This window comes from Lytechinus variegatus, chromosome 11, assembly GCF_018143015.1.
Source record: "Lytechinus variegatus isolate NC3 chromosome 11, Lvar_3.0, whole genome shotgun sequence".
Lineage (NCBI taxonomy): Eukaryota > Metazoa > Echinodermata > Echinoidea > Temnopleuroida > Toxopneustidae > Lytechinus > Lytechinus variegatus.
In genome coordinates this window covers 14,232,097-14,256,154 of record NC_054750.1, presented here as the reverse complement: position 1 = coordinate 14,256,154, position 24,058 = coordinate 14,232,097, and the positions used below count along the sequence as shown (strand labels likewise).

General features: G+C 35.7%; 1 protein-coding gene across 2 annotated transcripts in view; it reads left to right on the top strand.

Annotated features, from left to right (window-relative positions):
- The window catches only part of LOC121424390 (rapamycin-insensitive companion of mTOR-like), an 82,924-nt gene that overhangs the window by 13,391 nt on the left and 45,475 nt on the right, over nucleotides 1–24,058 (top strand). For both annotated transcript variants that reach the window (XM_041620059.1, XM_041620058.1), the window contains exons 4-6: nucleotides 8,434–8,495; nucleotides 20,384–20,579; nucleotides 21,381–21,507. In XM_041620059.1, the coding sequence (XP_041475993.1) occupies nucleotides 8,434–8,495; nucleotides 20,384–20,579; nucleotides 21,381–21,507 (385 nt within the window). The remainder of the gene's footprint in view (nucleotides 1–8,433; nucleotides 8,496–20,383; nucleotides 20,580–21,380; nucleotides 21,508–24,058) is intronic.

Genomic DNA, 24,058 nt, shown 5'->3' with positions numbered 1-24,058 from the left:
CTGCTATTAGCTGCCTAATTCATAGTAATTGGGTTTATGAAAGGGGTATTAAAGTAAAGGCAAAGCATCAAGGCACTACGACGCTGCTACATGTACATGTACCTGTATTAAAATGAAAATCCCCACTTGTTCATGTTATTTGTATTTAATTCTATATTTAAAACAATTCTACTCATATATACATGTTAAAAAATCAGGGGCATTTACAAAATATGTCAATGTTTTAAACAACTCCACTTGTACATTAGTTGCAACTAAATATTATTGTCATTTTAATGGTCCAGTCCAGTCTGGAGATATTTATATCTCAATAAATAGAGTAAAATTCACAGAGTAAAATGCTGAAAAATTGATCAAAATCAGATAACAAAGTTATCGAATTTCAAAGATTTGCATTATTCCGGTGAAACAGTTCTAGGCATGTCTTTATGAATATTCATTAGATGGGCTGATGATGTCATATCCCCACTTGCTCTTTTGTATTTTATTATATGAAATTTGGTTTATTCAAAATTTTATACCAGAAAATAAAACAAATTTGATTGACAACTGATAGAGTGCATTAGTTATTTATTGCTGTAACTTATTTCATAATGATGGGACGCATCATTTACACATGAAAAAATGAAACATTTATGATTTCATGTAATAACATAAAAAAAGGAAAAGTGAGATGTGACATCATCAGCCCACCTATTAATATTCATGACGATGTGCATATGATTGTTCTCACAAAATATTGCTAAACTTAAAAAATCATCAACTTCGTTATTTGTTATCTGATTTTCATGAAATTTACAGCATTTTCCTCTGTGAATTTTATTCTATTTATTTAGAAATGAATATTTTCAGCCCATACCATCCCTTTTAGTGTAAGAAGTCACATATTAAGTCATATGATTAGTCAAATGATATCAAACCAGGAAATCACTCTCCACATTTTCTGAATTCCAAGGATCTGTTTTTGCCATTCCTATTGATTCAGTCGGTGAATGAGAGCACTCTATAGAGTACCATGTAGATAAACAAAATTTAATTTTATTAAAGGATTTTTATTTGTTTGGTCACAGAACTTTTTTATATTTGATGTTTGATGTTCAACTTTGACTTTTCTGATATGGGAGTGCTTTAACTCCCACATTTTGCAACATATTCAGTATCAAGAAATGTTGTACAACATTAAATGAGCAGGTTAGGCAACCATGTTATTTGACCACTTACAGGCTTTTTTGAAAATTTTGATGGTAAATTGGTACTTGAAATAATAACTTAATATTTTTCATTAATTTTCCAAGTTAAATATATGTTAAAAATTTTGATTCTTATGATTCCCGACACAATAGTTTTCTCAGTAAAATGACACTTTGATATGCAGACGCAGTAGGTAGGCCCTATCACATTTGTCTGGACAAACACCTTCAATATGTTTCAAGTCCATTTTCCCTGCTTTCCGCAATTAGTATACATGTAGTTATGAATGAAATTACAAAACTTGTATGGCATTGACTTTGAAGTGCTGTAAGAAATGAGAATGATAATCAGATATCTGTGAATATGCCAGTTCACCAGGCAATTATATGTATACATGTATTCTGAAATCATTTAACAATTATTCTGGATAGATATCTGCATTTTATTATTTAATTTGAATTTCATTCATTTGTTTCACTTGAATTGGTTTTCATCTTTACCCAATAAAAAAAAACCCACTCGACCAAATCCCCAAGTTGCATGGTGTATCATCCTGGAATAGCAGTCACTCAGTAAAAATGAGAATGTTTCATTGCGAATGCAGCTGATGTTTTGGTGTCTTTCATAATATGTAGTGCATTACTCTTTTAGGTATATACCGGTAATCACTTGTTTATACTTTTGTATGGAATTGGCACTCCCTCCTCCACAGTGCAGTGTACATTAAAATTAATTTCTCATTTCCATCCCAATACATTACCGTACAAAGAAATCCTTCAAATGTCAAAAGAGAAAATGAGAATTCATGGGTATATGTAGTCTGTGACTTCCAGACCTACATGTACATTTCAGCATACATACAGATCCGCTCTTGCATAAGGTGCTAATAAACACATACTCTGGATACGTAAAACCATAAACCTTTTGAAATGTCAAATATTACAATGAGGATTTGTGTCTCTGAAACTAGTACATGCATTAGTTATTTATGCAGAATAATATCTACTATGAATTTATGATTTAGGCCTGCCCACCCTTCAAATGAATGCAAGTTCAAGTATCAAAATCAGGCTGATTTTATAGACTGCATTATGTCAGAGCTGTTTGTTATAAAACCAAGCAGTTTTATATTCTTTTAGTGACACACTCAGGTACATGTTTATATTTTACTTTGTCTCTAATAATTTTTACCTTTGAATGAGCATCATCACTTTTGATACATACAGTCAAGCAATAATAAATCCCCTCGAGAAATATCAACAACAATCAAAAGGTTTATGTATATAGTGTACATTAAATGATGAATTGATAATAGGCCTGTTTCATAAAAAAATGCTACAATGTACAAGAAAATTAATTAAAAATTGTGTAAACTGAGTTCTTTCCATAGAAATTCCGGTATTCATTTAGACAATTTAATTTTAAAGACAAATCTTTGTCAAGAGAAAATAAATACATGGCACATATTTCAAAATGCTGAGAAATTTGTAGTTTTAGAAATTTGATTGTGATTAGACGAATTACAAAAAACTTGAGTCTAGCTCAGCATTCTAATTGAACCAGATTAAGAAGGAAATTGCTTCGGTATCTCCCTTCCTTTGTCCCTATTTTTAAACCTCTGCCACCGAAGACGGTGCTAGCGGCACTTTATTTTAGACTGCCTTTACGTCATACAGTCATATAGTTAGACACATTTTTCGAGGACCCTCTGGGGTACGACAAGCATAATACATAATTACTGCATCACCTCAGAAGATAGAATTTGATATTAATGTCAAAGGTCTGTGAGGTCGATTCAATGATAATAGTAGGATTTGACTGTAATAAGTGTTTATTCTAGAATTATTAAAATTCTTGGTATTCCTGATAATACCACAAAATACACATAGGTCTGCATCTCTGCGTACATGTATGGGTGAATGTCCCTTCAAACTGTAATGTAGTGACAGTGCAAAATAGGAGAAACTTGTGCAGTTAATTTCTATCCTAAGTGGCAGCAATGCATGTTCAGAAAGAGATAAATAGTGAAAATGTTGGTACAGCTTCTGATTTCACATTCTGTGCAGTTCCTGTGTATAAAAAAATCGTATCCTAGGGACAGTGATTTTCCGCGATCGCGGAAAACGGACGGAATTCACGGAAAGGGCATTTTTCCTCAAAAAACACAGAATAGCAACACAAATTACTCCAAAATCACAACAAAATGAGAATATTAAATGGCCACAAAACCCCAGAAAACACGATCTCACTTTGCTACAATCATGACAATTCACACATCGTGACTGCACTCGATTGTACCCCGCGCCCGTACCCGGCGCGGCCAGCCGGGTTGGGCTTCACTGCACTGTATACACATATCATATCGTTCAACTACACGGTCGTCAAGATGGTCGTGTGTTGCTGCCCTCTACGTTTGAAGATGTAACAGTACGATATCGTGGTGGTCTTAAAATCCAAGATGGCGAATTGGCAAACGCCGTTGACTGATGATAACGATGTCAAAAATCCCCCAAAATTATCAATGAAATATCATTTCACCGTGAAATAATGCTAATAATGTGAAAGGTGAGGATGTATGCATGCTAAATTTCTTTGTAAAAATATCATATATACCCGCATAGATCCGATTAGAATGGATTCTATTGTGTTGTTGGTACAGTAGCAGATACAATTTTGACCAGTGCGAGTGTACGGTACGTGTAATTTTGCTATTCAATGTGGAAACGGAATTGTCACTTTTCCGTGTGTACAAAGTCTATGGGGAAACGGAATTTCCGTTTTCTGACATGCTGAAACGGAATTTGAGATTTCCTGAAACGGAAAGGCAATTTTTTGAAACGGAAAATCACTGTCCCTAGTATCCATCCTACCAAAATTGATTCAAATGTAATGTGAATAGTCAAATACAGCATATTAACACTCAAAATTTCATCAAATTCTATAACAGAAATAGGAAAGCAAAGCATTTCTATTTTACACTTTGCGAAATACAAATGCAGAACTCCATGATGTCACAACAGCCACTGTATTTTCCTTTAAATATATCCATTATCCCAATTTTTATAGTATTGATTTTGAAGATAAGTTACAATGATCATGATTTTTCTTTATAGGATCATTTTAAGGGAAAAATGTGAAATTTTACAAAGAATGTGTAACATCATTGACTTTTTTGTCTGCATTCTGGCAGTATTCTGTATAGGGACAGTGATTTTCCGTTTCTAAAAATTGCCTTTTCCGTTTCAGAAAATCTCAAATTCCGTTTCAGCATGTCTGGAAACGGAAATTCTGTTTCCCCATAGACTTTGTGTACAAGAAAAATTGACAATTCCGTTTACGTAGAAAACCAATGCGCAACGAGTAGCGATGTCAAAATGCTAGCGCTGCTCAAAATTTGTATCTACCAATGTACTAACATCGCTTTAAAATCCATTTTAATCGAAGAGATTCGAGCTAATAAAGAAATCAGGGAAACATAATCAACATTAATATATTCTCACCGTTCATTAGCATTATTTTATTGTTAAATGGGATTTTATCGCTGATTTGGGGACTTTTCGGACATCGTTTTGAGCAGTCGACGACTTCCGAATATCCACCATTTTGGATTTGATGAATCACCGTGATCATTATATTATGACCGAACGCAGAGGGCAGCAACACACGGCCGGATTCTGCCTTCTATGCGGACGTAAGTGTAAACTAATTTGGATACGATCGAGTGATGGAGAGGCTCGAGTGTAGTTACGATGTGTTGATTGTCATGATTGTTGTTGCAAAGTGAGATCGTGTTTTTTCAGTTGATATTAGTATTTTGTTGAGGATTTGGGATTAATTTCTGTTGCTTTTTTGTGCATTTTGAGAAAAAACGTGTTTTCCGTGATTTTCCGTTTGAAAAGTCACTTTCCGTTTCAAATAGCCGATTCTGTGAATTCCATCTGTTTTCCGCGATCGCGGAAAATCACTGTCCCTATCTGTATTATTGAAATAAAGCAAAATTTGATAATGCCATACCTTTATCCAGAGTGTGGAAGAGGTTGGGGGGGGGGGCATAAACATATAGGGCCTTCATTTACATGTACAGTGTAAGGTCAAATAGTTGAAATAGCTGTCGAATGTAAGTTGCATGTTTGTGATTGTAAATGGCTAATAACCGAGAGGCATAGGTGATGACACACACGTGAGAAATAGCCATGCCTGTCCCCCTATCTATCCATCCACCTCACGCATCACAACCTGTGTTCAGACAAAAGAGATAATTATGTTTAAAGGTCAAGTACACCTCAGAAAAATGTTGATTAGAATCAAAAGAGAAAAATCAGACAAGCACAATGCTGAAAATGTCATCAAAATCGGATGTTAAAAAAGAAAGTTATGACATTTCAAAGTTTCGCTTATTTTTAACAAATAGTTGTATGAACGAGCCAGTTACATCCAAATGAGAGAGTCGATGACGTCACTCACTCACTATTTCTTTTGTTTTTTATTGTTTGAATTATACAATATTTCAATTTTTACGAATTTGATAATTAGGACCTCCTTGCCTGAAGTGCAAAATGTTAAAATAATGGAATTCCACGTGTTCAGGGAGGAATGACACTTCATTTCACATGACAATGACGAGAAAATCAAAATATTTCATATGATAAAATACAAAAGAAATAGTGAGTGAGTGATGTCATCGGTTACCTCATTTGCATACTGACCGAGATGTGCATATCACTGTTTTGTGAAATGAAGCGGAACATTGAAATGTCATAAATTTCTTATTTTACATCCGATTTTGATGAAATTTTCAGTGTTATGCTTGTTGAATTTTTCTCCTTTTATTCAAATCAAGTTTTTGTTGGGGTGGACTTGTCCTTTCATAAATAAATTATGCATGGTTGTTTTGAATGCATTTTTTTGTATATATCCTTTTTAATTTGGGTGCTTCTTTTCACAATGTTACCATTACATGTAAGTCTGCAACATTGGATAAGTTTCAACATTGCAATGAGTGGGGATTTCCAGGGCTGTTTTTTTTTTAGCATTTCAGGGGCTAAATCACCCCCAGTCTCTATGTAAGTTTTTCCCTGGGTTGTTTGAAGGAACAGTATGCTTTTCACACTGCATTTCCTTAACCCCATACTGTCCTTAACCCCAGACTACCCTTAACCCCGTACTATCTTTTTTTTTGGTTTCACACTGTCTTTCTTAAACCCCAAGCATACTATTTGCTTGGCTGGGGGTTAATGCATTAACCCCGGACTATCGCACAGCCCATGAATATTGACGATTTTGCCACACAGAGTGTAATTAATGTGCAATTTTGACTTCTTTGATTGGCTAATCCTTAGCCCCCCTTTTTCTTTGCCCAGTTTCATTTTCACACTGCATCTCTTAGCACTGCGTGGTGCTAGCACTGCAATAAGCTGGTTAACCCTGCTTTTTTGCCGGGCCAGACAGTAGAGTACTATTTACCGTGCTAGCCCACTTTGCTAAAATGTAGTGTGGAACCAAAGTAAAGCTTAACCTCGCGGAATTGATGGGTCCAAGAGCCCACCCCCTTAGCCCCACCAATTTCCCAGGGTTAAAGAAAATATGTGCCGTGTGAAAAGCATACAAGTGCCATGAAATACCAACATCAACTTTCGGTAATTTATATAAATGTTCACTTTCACATTTATATTCAGATGAAATGAAGTTTTATCACAAAAATTAACATAAAAACATAACAAGCAAAATTTGTATTGTGTATTTTATAAAGTTGGGTCTGAGAGACGAAGGTTAATTTTTGTCTTTTCGGTATAAATCCACTTGTCAAGCATAAAGTAAGACAGCAATTTTCAGATACAATATCTGCATTTTTAACAGCATTTCTGATACAAATTATTCAAATTTATAGGATGAATGTTTAGAAACTCTTCATGAATTACATAAAGCAAAAATGATTACATTGCATTCTTTACAAGAGAATGTATCTGTTGTCAAACTCAAATTACGACAAAATCATTTCATGAATTAAGGGTCACTAGACTTGAAAAAAAATATGTTGTATTCTTGCTCAAACCTTTCCGTAAGCCACGTATACATCTATAGTCCTCCAGTTTTTCAAAATACAGAAAAAGGTAAATGTCACAGAATTTTGTGAACATGGAAATACATGGAAAACCCAATTTTACAGCGCTTAAAAAAACTGAACCACAAAAGATACAGTAAAAACCATGAAAGTCAAAGTGAAATCTAATTCAAAAAAAGAAAGAAAACTGCATACAGTGGTGTGAAATATCCCTCAAATAAGCCCATTGTACATTTTCACAGTATTTTTGCCAAACTTAATCAGCATGAAATCTAAACTGGCATATTGTTCGATGGTATCAGTCACCAGAGAATATGGATTTGGTATTTTAGAAAATGGAACCTAAGCTTTGGGCAGGCTTTAATTTGGGTTTTTGAGGGAAAATGTGAATGGGGCTTGTGGTGCACAGCTGAGGGTATATAGGTTTAACCTTGACTTTGACAGTTGTTAGGAAATTGTTTTGTTTTGGAGGAAATGTTGGTTGTAGCCTACCCATTCTTGGCAAGAGGATGTTTTTATGAATCGGAGGAGGCGTGTACCAATTTGATTGTTCTTGATGGGAATGATTCCATGATGTTGATAAAACAACACCCATGTAAAAGTGTATTTGCACTTTTTTTGCTGACATTGGATTTAGAAGTTGAAAAAGTATATAAGAGGGGATAATGAAGTGCAGTGTTAACTTTGAAAAAAAAAGTATGAAAAAGATGTTGTGACAATTAATACCCAACTTGTATAATATTAAGTATCTTTCGAATAGATGAATGTCACTGGAGTTATTTCAACTGTATGTCATCTTGCCATTTTAGTTTTCATTGAAGATCAAATTAACATGTTTGTTGAACAAAATTCAGAATATGTTTCTTTTGTTCTGTGCAAGGGTCATTTGAATGTATCAGGTCTATCCTAATGCACTTGACCATAATTGAAAAAGATTCACAATTTCTAAGTGGAATATATCATGTGAAAAATGGGGAATTTTCATCAACAATTTTGCTCTGAGTCAATTAGATTGAAGGATATCATTTACTTTGACAGTCAGTGAAAACCCCAACTGATACATGAACTGCTCCCCTTTCAAACTTCTTCTATTGAATTCTAAACGTTCAAATTTTATTATTTTGAGGATATGATAGATTTCATCTTAATTGCAAATATCATTTCTCTTTTTGATTACATAGCTTATCAACCATGTATCCAACCTTGACAAGCTGGGCTATTCAGTTGCAGAGGTCATATGTTGGTAAGTATTCAATTATGATAGCATACAGTCAAACCTGTCTATTATGGCCACTAAGGTGAAACACAGAGGTCCTTATTCTGAAGTCGGGTTTAACTTAAACTCGGGTTTAAAGTTGTGGTTTAAGTATGGGAAGCCAAAAGTATCAAAAGTTTTATTAAGTTGTACGTTTCTCATGGTTACTCTGCTCTTTCCTGATTCATCGATGGTGAAGACAATCATCTATTTATACTTCCTAGATAATTATGAATGATTTAAGAGCCAAATGAGCTGAAATATGATATCTCTACTGTTAGTGATTTATGTAACAATTGGCCATCCATACTTAAACCACAACTATAAACCTGAGTTTAACTTGTACGCGACTTCAGAATACGGGCCAGAGAGTCACCACTGAAGATAGGTGGCCTTTATAGACTGGTTATATAACATATTTCTTTCAAATAGAAAATTCTGATAGCCAGGAAAGTCAGGTTTTCACTTTTTAGGCAGGTGGTTCTGTTAGATAGGTTTGACTATATAAAAACTAACCAAATCAATTGTTATGTAGACCTCATCCGACTGACCGTAAAATACAAAAAAAAAATTTTTTTTTTTTTTTTTTTAGCAGACTCAACCTAACAATTCATTTTTTTTACTATTAAAATCAAGGAATCATTTTAGGAGACTTTCTACACAAACATACACAAGATGGGCTCATACATGTTCAATATAACCACAAGATGGGCTTGGTCTTATGGTTTATCATCATTATTATAAAGATGTACATGTACAGATGCATTCAATTGAATTCAAAAAAAGATATGCTTGGAGCATATTTATTAATAAATTACAAAATTTATAACATAAAATTTGGACAGTGGGTTTGTTTTAGATGCTTTCAAGCATCTTGCCCAATACCAGGAATTTTGAAACCAATGATTGTTATTCATATTTCAAAGGACTATTCATTGTAAGCATACACGTATTATGTACATAAAAAAGAGAAAGGAACTTGCAATGCAAGAGGCCTTTTTAGGCTAGTGTAAATAAGCCTACCATGCATACATGTACATTGTACAATACATGTAGAAGAATTTGTAAAGCAGAGAGCGGATCCACTGACCATGGCCGCGCTACAGTGCCCACATATGGTTCTAAATATAGATATGACGCAGATCCGATATATAGGTCACCTATCCCCCCATTTCAACCCAACAGATGTAACCTACATTCAAATGTTCTCCTTATGAGCATGCATTGTGTTGCGATGGTAACCAGATAATAATGCAGGTAAATGTTACTGCACTTCCAATTCGTGCATTCAGAATTGAGTGTATGCCATTTTTATACTTTTTTTGTTTTGAAAAATTTTCTTATTCCAGTGTTTCCTATCCATATCTAAAATAAGGAATTCACATTTAATATTAAAAATCTATGTCCACTATCTATGCCTCATCCAATCTCATGTGTATACATGTACATGTAGGCCTACTCATGTGAGCTTCAATAAAGATAAAGAATATTTTAAAGGTCAAGTCCTCAGAAAAATGTTGATTTGAATCAATAGAGAAAAATTAGGCAAGCACAATGCTGAAGATTTCATCAAAATCGGATGTAAAATAAGACAGTTATGACATTTCAAAGTTTCGCTTATATTTAACAAAATAGTTATATGAACGAGCCAGTTACATCCAAATGAGGGAGTCGATGATGTCTCTCACTCACTATTTCTTTTGTGTTTTATTGTTTAAATTTTACAATATCTCAATTTTTACGAATTTGACGATGAGGACCTCCTTGCCTGAAGCACAAAATGTTAAAATAATGGAATTCCACTTGTTCAGGGAGGAATGAAACTTCATTTCACATGACAATGACAAAAAAATGAAAATATATCATATAATAAAATACAAAAGAAGTAGTGAGTGAGTGATGTCATCAGTTCCTCATTTGCATACCGACCGAGATGTGCATATAACTGTTTTGTGAAATAAAGCGAAACTTAAAAATGCCATAACTCATTTTACATCCGATTGTAATGAAATTTTCAGTGTTATGCTTGTTGAATTTTTCTCTTTTTATTCAAATCAAGTTTTGTTGGGGTGGACTTGTCCTTATTTTAAGGAAAAATGTGGTTTAAAAAATTAGTAGCCATTCATTGGAAGGGAATGGAACATAGAAGTTCACATCATGCACTTGTACAGGACATCTTGAAAAAGGAAAATAGCTTATTACATGCTAGGGAAAGATGCAGCACCTCCCATTTTTTAATTCTGTGATTAACAATAACAACCTTTTTTAGCTTTCTAGTTTCTACAAATTTAAAATTACTTTTAAGATTTATTTGTTTACATAGTTAACTCTATCCTGGTTGTAGGCTCTGTTGAGTGTTGTACATGTATGTTCATTGTAGGGCCTGTATGTAATTTACATGTACGTCATTTACAAGTAGGTAGTTTATTACAATTGGCATCCTTGAAAGCTAATTAAATTTATCACACCACAGCACATGAAAACAGGTACAATGTTATAGTGCATACACCTTTTTTACATGGCACAGATTGCGAGAAGAGGGAAAAATACAGTAGGCTGCGGATTTAAGTTTGAGATTGTGATCATGTTTGTATCTAGAGTTGATATGAAAACAGTATGTTGGTATCCATACATCACTGGTGAAATGGTTATGAGGTATCAGACTGTTCAGACATACTGTTCATTGTACAATGTATGTACAGTACTCAACATGCATCGACATACAGTGTAGATTGATTGGTCTATGTGGGTATGTGTGCTTTGCATAATTGCAATCATGTTGAGCTCCATAATTATATGCACAATACGAAATGTACTCTAAAATGTTCTAGATTTGTGACCACAATTTGTAAGATTTCTAAAAAAAAAGTTATCAGAAGCGAAAATTTACCTGAGATTTACATACATGTAATATTTTGACCCCCCCCCCATGAACACAGAAGGCAAATACAAAATGTAATTCTAAAAGACGTCGGAAAATAGCATGTCCATGTACATATATAATACGAATTTCTTCTTCCATATGGTATCTCATTTCTGAATCATGTAAAAGTGAAATACACCACTAGTTAGTGCATGTAATGAAAGAAATACTTAAAGCTATTAACGTGTTCAATCATTAATTAGTTTAAAGGTAAATGCCAGTTGTGGTACCGACATCAAAATGAGTTCGTACAGCATCCAATGAAATGACCACCAAAGTGTCTATTTGTATAAAGAAAACATATGTGCGAAAGGATTCTGGAAGAAATTGTGTAATTGCTGAGAAATCAGCAAATAAGCACAGGATTCGGGTCAAGCGTTGGGCCCGACATTCAAAGCAATGATTATACACTGTCAGAAAGGGAAATAATAATTTCTTATTTTTTTCTTTCCTTTTTTTTTTGGGGGGGGGGGGGAATGTGGAGTATATACAGTAATGCACAATAGGCCTGTATTTTTTTAATAGGTTAGGATATTTTTAAAGCCTGATAAACTGGCCTTTGTTCTTGACACAATCTTTCTTATCTCTCTATTGCTGTCACTCCGATCCTATGGCTCATATACTGGCTGTCATAAAGTGTAGGCCTATATCTGACACTAGTTTACCACCCTGCACGTGTTCAAAAAGAAGTTTAAAGCGAGAGGACAAAAATAGGTTTTAGAGATTGGACTTGTATGTCATTGTAGAGCTGAAGTGCAAAAACATGAGGTCATAAGCCTTTGAATTCATATATGTACACGTTCACCTTTACATAATGATTTGCTTTTAATATCTCTTTTAAGACTTATGGGGTGTTGGAAGCCAATTTTAGAACCCCAAATCAATCATGAGTCTTGCAAGTAAATCATTGCAAAATTGTTATTGACCGCTTGTCTGTCTCTTCTCATCAACAACTATAGGCCTAAATTGATTTGCTCTAGTCAAAATTGATCAGCAGTGTATGACTTGTAAATTTGCAATTGTTAGCAAATATATTTTTGAAACACCCCCCCAGAATTTTTTCATTGGCTTGTACAGTGTATTATGGTTTATTCACTCTCTGATTTTGGTTCAATTACGGCTAGACTATTATGATACAATTCTATAGAGTTTCAAATTGTCAGCACAATTGTCTTGGAATATACCGCATGCATTATATTTTGTTTACCTAAATATGAATACATACATGTAGAAGTCCCATTTTATTCAGTCTATGTAGACCTACATGTACATGTACAAGAAGCACCACATACATTGCATTATAGTGTTATAACATTGATTTTTCCTAACCTTGGCCTAAATTGAGCCCACTCCTCAAGTCATAGGAAGTATAATCCAGGCTGCTCACATGCATGTTATACAGCCCAGTGAGCCCACACATTAGGGCTCTACGTTGTGCATTTGAGAAATACTTTACTTTTAGCCTGAGTTTATTTTGAGTGAGACGACATATTCTATTTGCCCCTGACCTTGGGATTTAATGAGCCATGAATTGTTAACGCTCTCTGAAAAAAAAACACTGCAAAAAAAAAATCTTCAAATCACCTACAAATGTTAACAAAAAAAGTGGAAGTACATGAGGTACATAATTGCTTTCATGTATATTTGGTTGACAACTACTTTGAAATCAACTGAAATACATGCAGGAAAAAATATATTTCTCCATGTAAAAATGCTACTCCCCAATATATTAGTTCATGATTATTTATAACATAGGTCTGGCTACATGTATTAAGCTTTGATAATATTTCAGAAATGTGAGTTAGATTTAATTATTCTCACTGCCCCTTCTTAAAGTACAATTACTTTTATTTCATTGACTGATTCTTTGCAATAATATATGTATATATTCCCATTTATTACCCTTTTAGTAGCGTCCTTTCTTGGTTATGTTTTTATTTCTAAAATAATACTTATTTCTTTATCATTTTGGGGGGACTCAAGAAAAATAAATTGGGACAGTTTAATATAAATTGTACTACTATTAAACATGATGAATAAGAGCTTACGTGTAGATCAAGCCATTCACAAAAAAAACATGCATTTTACGATTGTATACATAACTTTACATTTCTTGACAATAAATTCAACCAAATTATGAAAATGGATAATTTTTAGACTTGATTCAAAGTTTAAGTTTTTTAACCCTCGGTCTATTTTCACTTTATTTGATACTCTCATGAACTTGGTATAAAGTTCAGGTGCCTATGCCCGGTCATCATGCCAATGGGTGGTTAATAGTAGAATTAATTGCACTTTTGTTCAAGGGAATTGTTTCCCAAAGGAAGTCAACAATAGTCAAACTAATCTCATCAGATAATTACTTTCAGACCTAGATTTTTCTTTAGAGCTGCTGTATTGGATTAGCACTGCAGTCATACCAACAAAAGCAACTCAAGAATGATTACATTATTTTGAATGGCATATTATTGGTCAGTGTTGATTAATAAATGCTGTTATGACTAGAGCACAAGTGCATGCACAATCACATGTATTTATCAATGCGAAATATTAACCCATAACACCCAATGGCTGATATACATTTAACTTGGGTGATAGGGTCCATAGAAAATCAGTCTTATGCTGAAATAAAATCATAGTCATCAACTTGTTTTTTTTTAATCAAGCTTTTATTTGACTATTAGACAAACTTAAATTTGGACCATCTTGGCTGTTGACCTAGTGTATTAAAGTAATGAGAAATGAAACCAAATTGAGAATAGACCAAATGGTCTGTATTCTGAAGTCAGGTTTAACTTAGACCATGGTCTGACTGTGTGCTAAAATTATGGGGAGCCCAAAATTCTGTTGTAAATTTCTTATGTTTACTATTTTGTTTCCTTTTACTTTCATAATGAAGAAATATACTTCAGTACTATCATTCCCAGACAATTTGGGTGTCATACAAGTTGATAAATTGAATGTGTATTGTTAGGGAATTGTGCCCCAATTGGCTCTCCATAGTTAAACCACAACTTTAAACCATGGTTTAATTTAAACCTGAGTTCAGAATACGGGCCGGTGGGTTTAGCCTACATGGCATAAACTGAGTAGATCAACTGCTTGAAGATTACTGTAAGTGAGGGAACTGGAAATTAAATGAGTTTTCTTCTATTAGATGTTTACATATTTACAAGCCTTGCCTTTGCATACATGTAGATGGGATTGACTTGGATGAATCATTTGCCCAAGATCATGAATATTCCATGATATTCCATGATGAATTCAATGTTTAATGAAGATGAACGGGAGCTCCCTTAATAATAACCTGTCTGCACAGATCTTAATGAACTTCATCAGTTGACAGAACTGAAGCATTGAAATGTTGTGGTGTAGCGGTTCTGACTCTGGTAATGTAATCAGGGGCAGGGGCAGGGGGTCGTGTGTTCAAATCCCACCATGGGATTCCACCATTGGTTCCCACCATTGATTCCAACCATGGGATTGATGCCTTGCCGTCAATCCACAGTTTACCACTCTCCACCCGGGTATTTACTATTAAATGGGTACCCGGTAGGATGCGAAAGCCTATGTATGTAGTATACCTACATGTAGCAATTGAGTCTTTGAACTCTTGTTGGAATACTCCCCAGGGAATGGAGAAAGTGCATACATTTATTTTATCTGATGACCGTGGTAATATATCTGTAAAGCGCTTGAGAGATGTTGTTCCGATGTAAAGTGCTATATATAAAAGCGGATCTTCTTATTAGTATGGCTAGATGCTCCATTTGTATAACCAGCAGAATTATTGGGTTGGGTTTGATGATAGTACACTCAAGTGAACTTTTGTTTATTTGCAACGAACGGTAAGGCCACCGCACACCTTACGACCCGACTGGTCGGCGACTGGCTTGCGACTGAGTGAGGGGCGATGAATCGCAAGGCAGTCATAAGCCTCGACACCGCACACTTTGCGATCCGATCTGCGACTCACGCATGTGCTTTTTGCTTTTTGGCATAGCATCTGAGAAATTGCGCTTACTACTGCGTATGCGCATTATTTATCATAATACGCGTTATGCAACTCTGCTGTCTGATTGGCTGGAAGTTGGATTGAGCTTGCGATCCAGTCATAAGGATTCAACATGTCAAATCCTTCTGATTTTCCTTGCAACTTGTCTCTGACCGGTCTGCAACGCTCAAGCTGACAAGAGCTGTGACGTCACATCTCCCCTCACTCAGTCGCAAGCCAGTCGGCGACCGGTCGGGTCTTAAGGTGTGCGGTAATGTTGTAACCCGCACCCGTTGCGGTACGGGTTAACCTGCCGGTATGCCTCCGATCGCGGGTTGCGGGCCGGGCCGAGTTCATTCTCAAACCCGCAGACCGTCATGCGAAAAAAAGGGAGAACAAACGACGCATAATAAAAACATTCACAGTGAAAATTGAATTAAGATCATGTGCTTCTTACGTGGCAGATTCTTTTAGAGACGTAGATATTTCCTTTTAAAAATGCCGGCGTATTTTTGTCTTGTGAATAGTGAACAGGACTGAGTCTGAGACAGTTCAACATGATAAATACATCGAGTTGCTCTCTTTCAAAGGCCAGCGCCAGTGCGTGCATGCAGCGCAGTCAAAAGCAACTGCATGGGCCAATGAAACTCGATGTTGAGTTTCCCGTCCCATTTTTTCCAGCTCATAATGAGGAACCGATTTCATTATTCATTATTTTTCAGAAGATGAAAGTTTGACCTTTTGTAACCTTTTAACGCACTTTATTCTGTGGAACTTGAAGCCAGGGAAAAATTAATCATTTTTTGGGGGGGCTCCATTTTCATTTTTTTTTTTGCAATATTTCAGGGGCTCTTTTCAAATGCTACGTTTTTGTATTTTGAGGAATACCTGTTCACTTATTAAATTAATTATGACTTGTTGTTTAATATTGTATGATTTTTAAAGTTTTTTTTCATGCCTAGAATCTTGGATGTGGGTGTGTTTGTGTGGGTGAGACTGTGAGTTGAACTTGATATAAATGAATTTAATATCTAAATTTTACTCCATCTAATTCCAGTACTTGGCCATGTAATAAAGGCCCACATACCCTTACTTTTCCTGAAGTTCTTTGAAAACGCAGATCTCCACGAAAATTGTATTTCTCTATGGGGGAGTCTAAATTTGGTGAGAATGAACTCATTAATAACTTAAATATACATGACAATGAAGAAATCATCAAACTTCATTGGCAGTTTTGAAAAATATACCCGAAATATAAACTCTGTCTGAAGCAGAAAATCACCATCATTGAGGCCTTTACAGAGCGAATTGTCCCCCAGAGCTCTGGCAGAGAGACAGAGCTCAGACTAGCTAGCACAAGCGCCAATGCGTACGTGGGTGAGTCTCCCGTCGGCCTTGTAACAGATTGAGCTTTGATGATTTTTTTGTCTGATATTTAACTCATCCCCTGGAAAAATAAAACAAATGATTTTTAAGTTATAATTAGCAAATAAGATAAGTTATTTTGGATGAGTACTAGGCCGTATGATAACTCACCAACGCGAGTTTACTAGACTTTGGGATTTATTGAGGTAGCTCAACCATACCTCGAGCGATGTTCATGCAGGCTCCACCACTTCTACGGTTGTTGAGTGGAGCCTGCACGAACATCCCTCGAGGTATGGTTGAGCATGCAGCATCATTCCATTCACAAAAAAAGAAAGAAAGAAAAGATTTGCAGGTATTTACAAGATATACAAGTAATTGTCTTACTGAAAAGCTTATATTAATGTTTTAAATCAGTTTTGAATCTAGATATCCAAATAGTTTATTTTCAGAATTTGATTTTCAAACGCGGGCCAAATTTCATAACGCGGGCGACGGGAAACTGAACATTGAGTTTCAGCGGCCATATTATCGAATGAAATACAAAAACAGAAGGAAATAATATAGAGATAAACGAGAAGAAAAAATTGACTGTATCATTATCCAGGTATTTATTGCAATTTTGATTACTTTATAGACGAGGTCCCATGGAATTGAATATTGTAATTATGATTGTTGTGAGTCGCATTGTCGACCGACCTGGACTGAAAAACAACATTGCCGTCTGCCGATCCTTGCTGGGCAGCCTGGGCTAGCTAGCGCGCTGAGCTGCGGCGCGGCTCGCTAGCTCCGATCCGAGGCGTTAATTGCGTAATGCTTTCAATTTCGAGATCAGAGCGGACCCATTTCGTGGTACAAAGTCACCCAAAAAACATTTTCTCTCCGGAATAAAAGGCGAATTTGCAAATTGTAAGTAAATTCACTCTAGGCTACGTAGTAGTAGACATATATTTTCCTGATTTGAGCCTGTATAGTGTGGGGATTGCAGAAATAATGTTTTTCATTTTTCAAAGATAAATTGACTTGCGGGTTAAAACCCGACGGGTCAGCGGGTCCCGCTTGCAAATTATTGGATTATACGGGACGGTACGGTTCGGGTTTTCACTTGCGGGTTACAACATTAGTGTGCGGTGGCCTGTACATCACAGAACAGCTTGTTGACTGTCAAATTTGTGTAATTCTTTTTTTAATTAGTTTGCTACATACATTGTATACAGGCCGTATATTGTACATGTAGCATTTTTATTTGAGTCTCTGATTTCAATGTTTTGAAAATAGTATTCCTGTCTCAATTTGAAGCAAATCCCTTTCATCTGGGAGTGGCAAGGAGGAGGGCGCAATGAATCCATAATTTGGGTACCTAGTAGGATGTGAATATCATTGTTGCTTGTCCAGTTTTGTGTTTCGCCTCGATGGCGACTGGCTGGTATACTCCCTAGGGAGTGGAGGATGTGCATACATTGTACGTGGTAATTACTTGTTGAATCCAATGTTGGGGGTAATAATAATTCTGTATAAAGTGCTTTTTACCCCTTTTATATTGCGCTTTTCACCAGCGAACTTCACCAGCGAAGGGGAAAGTGTCCAGTATGAAAGGTACACAGGAGAACTTCACCAGTGAAGTTCGCCGGCAAACTTCTCCACCTCTAGAGGTGGAGAACTTCACCGGTGAAACTTTTCACCGGCGAAGTTCCCCGGTGAAACTTTTCACCGGCGAAGTTCCCCGGTGAAACAGCCAGTATGAAAGCAAACCGGAGAACTTCTCCTCTTTAATGACGTCAGAGGTCAATTTTTTTCTCTCCCAAAGACCCCTGTACCGAGATTCCGTGCGCGATAAGTTGCAAGCTCAGCTGAATGCTATGGCCAAGTATATACCCTCGAAAATATTGTTTTACTAACAATATTTATTTAAAAGCACTTTTTACATGTATAAAATGCGCTATAAAACAAGGTGATATTGTTTGTTTTTCTCGAAATACTTCCAAAATATTTTGTAATTAATTTTTTGATACCTTTTTGTAAAAGGTAAGTAATGTTTACAATTTTCTTTCATTTTGTTCTGCAATCGCCCGTTGACTGTCGCCGGGGAAGAAATGTCAGTGCGAAAGGGTACATTTTTTTCTTCGCCGGTGAAGTGAGGAATGCGAGGCGGAGAAGTTCACCGGCGAAGTTTGGCGGTGAAAAATGAAAAGGGCAATATGAAAGGGGTATTAGATATATACAATGTATATGTACAGTAGTCAAAAGTTAATGAACCCCACAACAAAGCACTCCTTTATGCCGAGTGTTGAATGTAGACAAAATACAACAATATTCCGTGGGCACAGAGAAACAGACTCTATTGAATGTAATTATTACCTGACTTCACAACTAAATGTCTAAAAGATGTTAGGACTTGAACACTTTAAATATGTTCATTTTCTGGTTGGGCTTCACTAACTTTTGAGCACCACTGTATATCTCAAATTCTTATTAAAGATAAAGTCTAGTTGTGGTAACGATCTCAAAATGACTTACAGAATCCAATATGATGACCACCCAAGTGTCTGTTTACATGAATAAAAAAAATATGTGCCCAAGGATTATGAAAGAAATTATGTAATTGCTGAGAAATAAGCAAAATAAGTGCGGATTCAGGCACTTCTGTCGGGTCTTTATTCCAGCAATATAATATACACTGTCCCACGAGGGCATATCTGTGTTGGTGATCTTCAGTGATTGTTTTTCAGCTTAGATTTTGTGATTTCACAAAGTGCAGTTTATGTAACTGTACCTGATCTAAATCGACGATGATATAGTAATACTTAACCTTGGTTTTTACAGACTTTCTCATGAAATCAGTGTATTACTGCAACTACTGTAATCTAGCTTGAAAGCACATTATAAATGTCCAGAACATGGTGTTGCTGTTTTTCCCTCTTTTCACTGAAATGAGATATTGATCTTCTCTTTTTATGGGGAGACATTGTTGCTGTTTTTCCCCCACACCGAGATAGCAAAACTTCTCCTCCTCACCCAAAGGAACTGTCACTTGTGATAAAATGTCAATTATTATACAGAGCTGGACATGAAGATGAATATTTTGTTGATGTGATGAATATATACCAAGTGCTATTAAAGGTATTGTTTAACTTTGTGAGCAGCCGATTTAAAAAATTCTCAAACCAAGATGAAACATGTGTACAAGTGCATGTATTAGAACTAATAAACCCTGAAAACAACCATTATTGAGAATGAAAAGCTAAAACTACAAGGCAAACCCAGATTTTGTAAATAGGTGTCTTATAGACACCTAAATAGTACACATAAGTGTATGGGATGAAATTAAGATGGTGTTTCCGGTCACTTTATATTTCAATTTTTGAAGCACTAAATAATAATTTTTGAACGCAATTTTTTCTGGGCTTCATTTTTGGAACATATCACAGACACAGGTGACAAGTGTGACCTTCTAGCTCAGATTTTTTAAAAGTCAAACCAATGTTAACCAATCACTTCAAGTTAAATAGAGAACAAAAACACTAGCGATCATTTTTCACCTTCTTGTTTCTTATTTCTCTCTCTCTCCCTCTCTGTTTTCCTTTCTTGTATCAGTTTACGCCTTGCAGTGGTACATCCAGCCAAGGAGATTCGAGGAGCGGGGTTGAGGGCGCTTCGCCATCTTATCCAGGATGAGATCACAGTCCAGGCCATGCTGGCCCTCCATGTCGATCGTCTTCTCATGCGATCCTTGGACATTTATCAGCGAAACGATGTAGAGAGGATACAGGCTCTTAGATTTATCAGAAGGGTAGGTCATCCAATATCAGTACAGTGTAAACTTGTGTAGAAAGTCCACTCTAAGGAAATAAGAAAGTGGCTGAAACCTGAAGACAAATACCCCATAGAAACAAGAAGATGTGGCTGGTATTTGAGACATAATCCTGTATTCAACAATATTCAATGGAAGATATGACTCTTATGAAAGTAGTACTATAGTCAGTGGTCCTCTTCGGCCCTACCCCCCCCCCCCATCAAGTTCACAAGTTTTAACAAAATGAATATAATTGTTGTTTTACTATGTTTTTCCAAAATGATTTGATTCTCAATGTATTGCACTTTTTAAAGTGTTAAATGTAAATTATATTGAATTCGAATTAAATGGTGGAGATATGAGCCTGTCATTATTCATGGTTCTTTTAATACCCAATATTAAAGTTCAGTGCCAAAATAACTATTGGGGCATTTTAAGAAACTTGCCATCAATTTCATTTCTGTACTTGGTCCCCAAAGCAATCATGATATCTTGAAACAAATTAACTGATTCTTACAAGGAGTATATGCTACAGCTCAAATTAATCAGTTGTAAAATGATAGTATCGATTTGTAATTGATTGCAAATCTTGTCTTGTATTACTCCACTTTGTCTAGGATGTATAGATGGGAAATATGTAATTTTTTAAATTCAAATTGCAATCTACCTGTTAAAGGTCAATTTGTTTTACGTTAGTTGCAAACATAGCTGCATAGATTAATCCATGCTCCAATTCTTCCCTGAAGGCCTCAATATTTCCATGAAATTTACACAGTGGTGTTTATCCAACCATCTCAGATTCTTGCCGTCGCCCCCGCCTACTGCCCAGTCTCGCTAGTCCATATCTTGGTTGCCATTAGCAACAGCGATGACAAGGAACGGGATCGGATGAGGAACGCATGCGTAGCGACACTCTGTGAACTTGGTAAGTACTTTTGGATGGAAGTTGTCTATTTTCCATGCTTGCTCAAGTTGAATCCAACTTTTTAATAGTGCTCTAACTCATGGGGGCCATAATTACGTGATTTTGAAAGAAGAATAAATACACCTCCAATGGGTTAAATGCACTAAAACATGCGTTTGTATGTTTTGTGCATATATTTATAGTTTATTAGGCATACTTGAATCCCCCCCCCCCTTTTATGTAGAAAGCACCATTAAAAAAAAATTGGTTACAGAAGAAACGTAAATCATATTTTTGTACTTTTTCATGAATCATGATAACTGATGTCAGGTTTTGATATATAAACACAAATTATTATTGAATGCACTCTTGTTGTTATGGTAAAATACATATAGAGGACCCGTAATTAACATCCCATAAAATTTGTTTGGCATCAGAACAATGTGAAGTTCCCTGAATTTGTATACACTTTTCAGGGAAAGTTAATGCTTATGAATGATATACTGGTGGCGGCTTACAAGCAAATAAGTGTTGGTACATATACATACAATATGAAAGGATTGAAGTAAATGTCATTCTGTAGGTGTTCTTGTTATTAGTTATCTCTCATCTGTTTTGTGGTGAAGTATCGGTAACTGTAATGGCATGTGGTGGTATATTAGTTACTATAGAAAGGTCATTATACCATATTTATTGCTATTCCTGGCAAGGTTATATGTATTTATTACTAACCAAAATTGAGTGATATTTGTTTGTTTTCCCTTTTTATTCTTTTATTTACTTGAGTTTTTTTCAACATTCCTTGAAAGTGATATTCATATCATACATGTATCGGCTTTTGTCTTCACCGTCATCAAAATATCAGAAAAAAGCACCAAAGGATTTTAATTATTCTCTTACATGATCAAAATTTTGGTCAGTATTGATATCCTCCTCATCGCAATCCTAGTCCTTATCACCATCATAATCATCATCATTGTTGTCATCATCATCATCATCATGGTTGTTGTCATCATCTTCATCCTCTCCTCCTCTTCCTTCCCTTCATCACCATAATCCTCATCATTATCATCATGGACATAATATTTTATTATCATACATCGTATTAGTGTTTTCTTCTGTGACTAATTATTCATTAGCTGTTTTCAAAGGCAGTACTGCTGCTATATCAAATTGCATAATGCAGGCGAGACTGCCAGAGGCATTCCACTTGTTTTTTATTTGTTTTTTTATTTTCCTCCCCCTTTGTTTTGTTTTGTTTGTTTGCTTGTTTTTTTTTTTTTTTTTTTGGGGGGGTGGTCTAAGAATGAAACTCAAATGAATACAGCCAAAGCCAGTAAGACTTGGACTCTCTACTGATTTAACCAGTTCGCTATATTTGTTGGTTGACAATCATATCCTGGGCGGAAAGTCACCCACTCAAAGTTTCCTAGTTGGGTAGACATACATGTCAGGAAGGGGATGGGAAGGGGAGTTGGGGGAGACCTCTAAATATATCCTAAATAAGGTATTTTGAGATTTCCTCATATAGACCCGTGATTAGATCAAGGACTAGTGTGGTGAATGAGGAGGTTTATAACTACAAGCAGTTGGTCAGATAGTCCAGTACCATGTGGTCTAAACCTATTTGGTTTACTCTCAATTTAGTCTAATTATGCTGTTTGGTCTCCAGAATAATTGGTCCTCTTAGTCTAATTCTGTTGGTCCGATTTCTACTTAGTCTACATATTGGTGTTTTTTTAAGTGTCATGAAATTTGGTTCCTAAACAGTTCGTCTAACTATAAAGCGGTTTTAGTCCAAGTGGATATTAAATGAAATGGATATAGGTTGACTGGGAAATTAGAAAAACTTGTAAGAGGGATAAATGGAAGTTAGACCAAATGGTTACTTGATGAACTGGGGAGCGTTTCATGAAAGGACTTGTCGGACGTTTTATCCGACAAGTCCCATTTTATCCAACAGTTACCATAGTAACAGTGCCTCACAGCCAATCAGAGTCAGAGAAAGATGTCAGATCTGACAACTTGTCGGACAAAAATGTTGATGAAACACTCCCCAGGTTTAGACTAAGCAGGAGTAGACCGTGTGAGAGGAGACCAAACGGAACCTTCCAAAAATAGACAAAGTGGATATAGACCAGTTTGCAAACTTTCTTTATGTTCTTTTTAAATGCACAAACATACAAAGTGCACTGCACCCTTTTCCATTTCCTCAAGACTTGATTGAAAGTCATGAAAACTTTTAACTGAATTGAATTGCATTTGTTGTTGGCTGAAAAAAAGACACTTCTCAAGTTCTCATTCCCTTTCATTTATGAAGCGGAGTCGTACCCCTAATTAGCAATCTACTCAATTTCCGAAATGAGCCTTCAGCTTAAAGATGGTGGGGTGAATTACAAAATTATCAAATTTGATTCAAACTGGAATATAGATTTAAATTTATTTGATCTGATTGAAAAAAGGAAGCAGTGCACTTTCTATATCTCTTTTAATATTTGGGTGGACACTCGCATCTCAGACAAGTGGTCATCATTTTAATTTCCTGTTTGAAGCAGACAGTTAGGAGACGAGG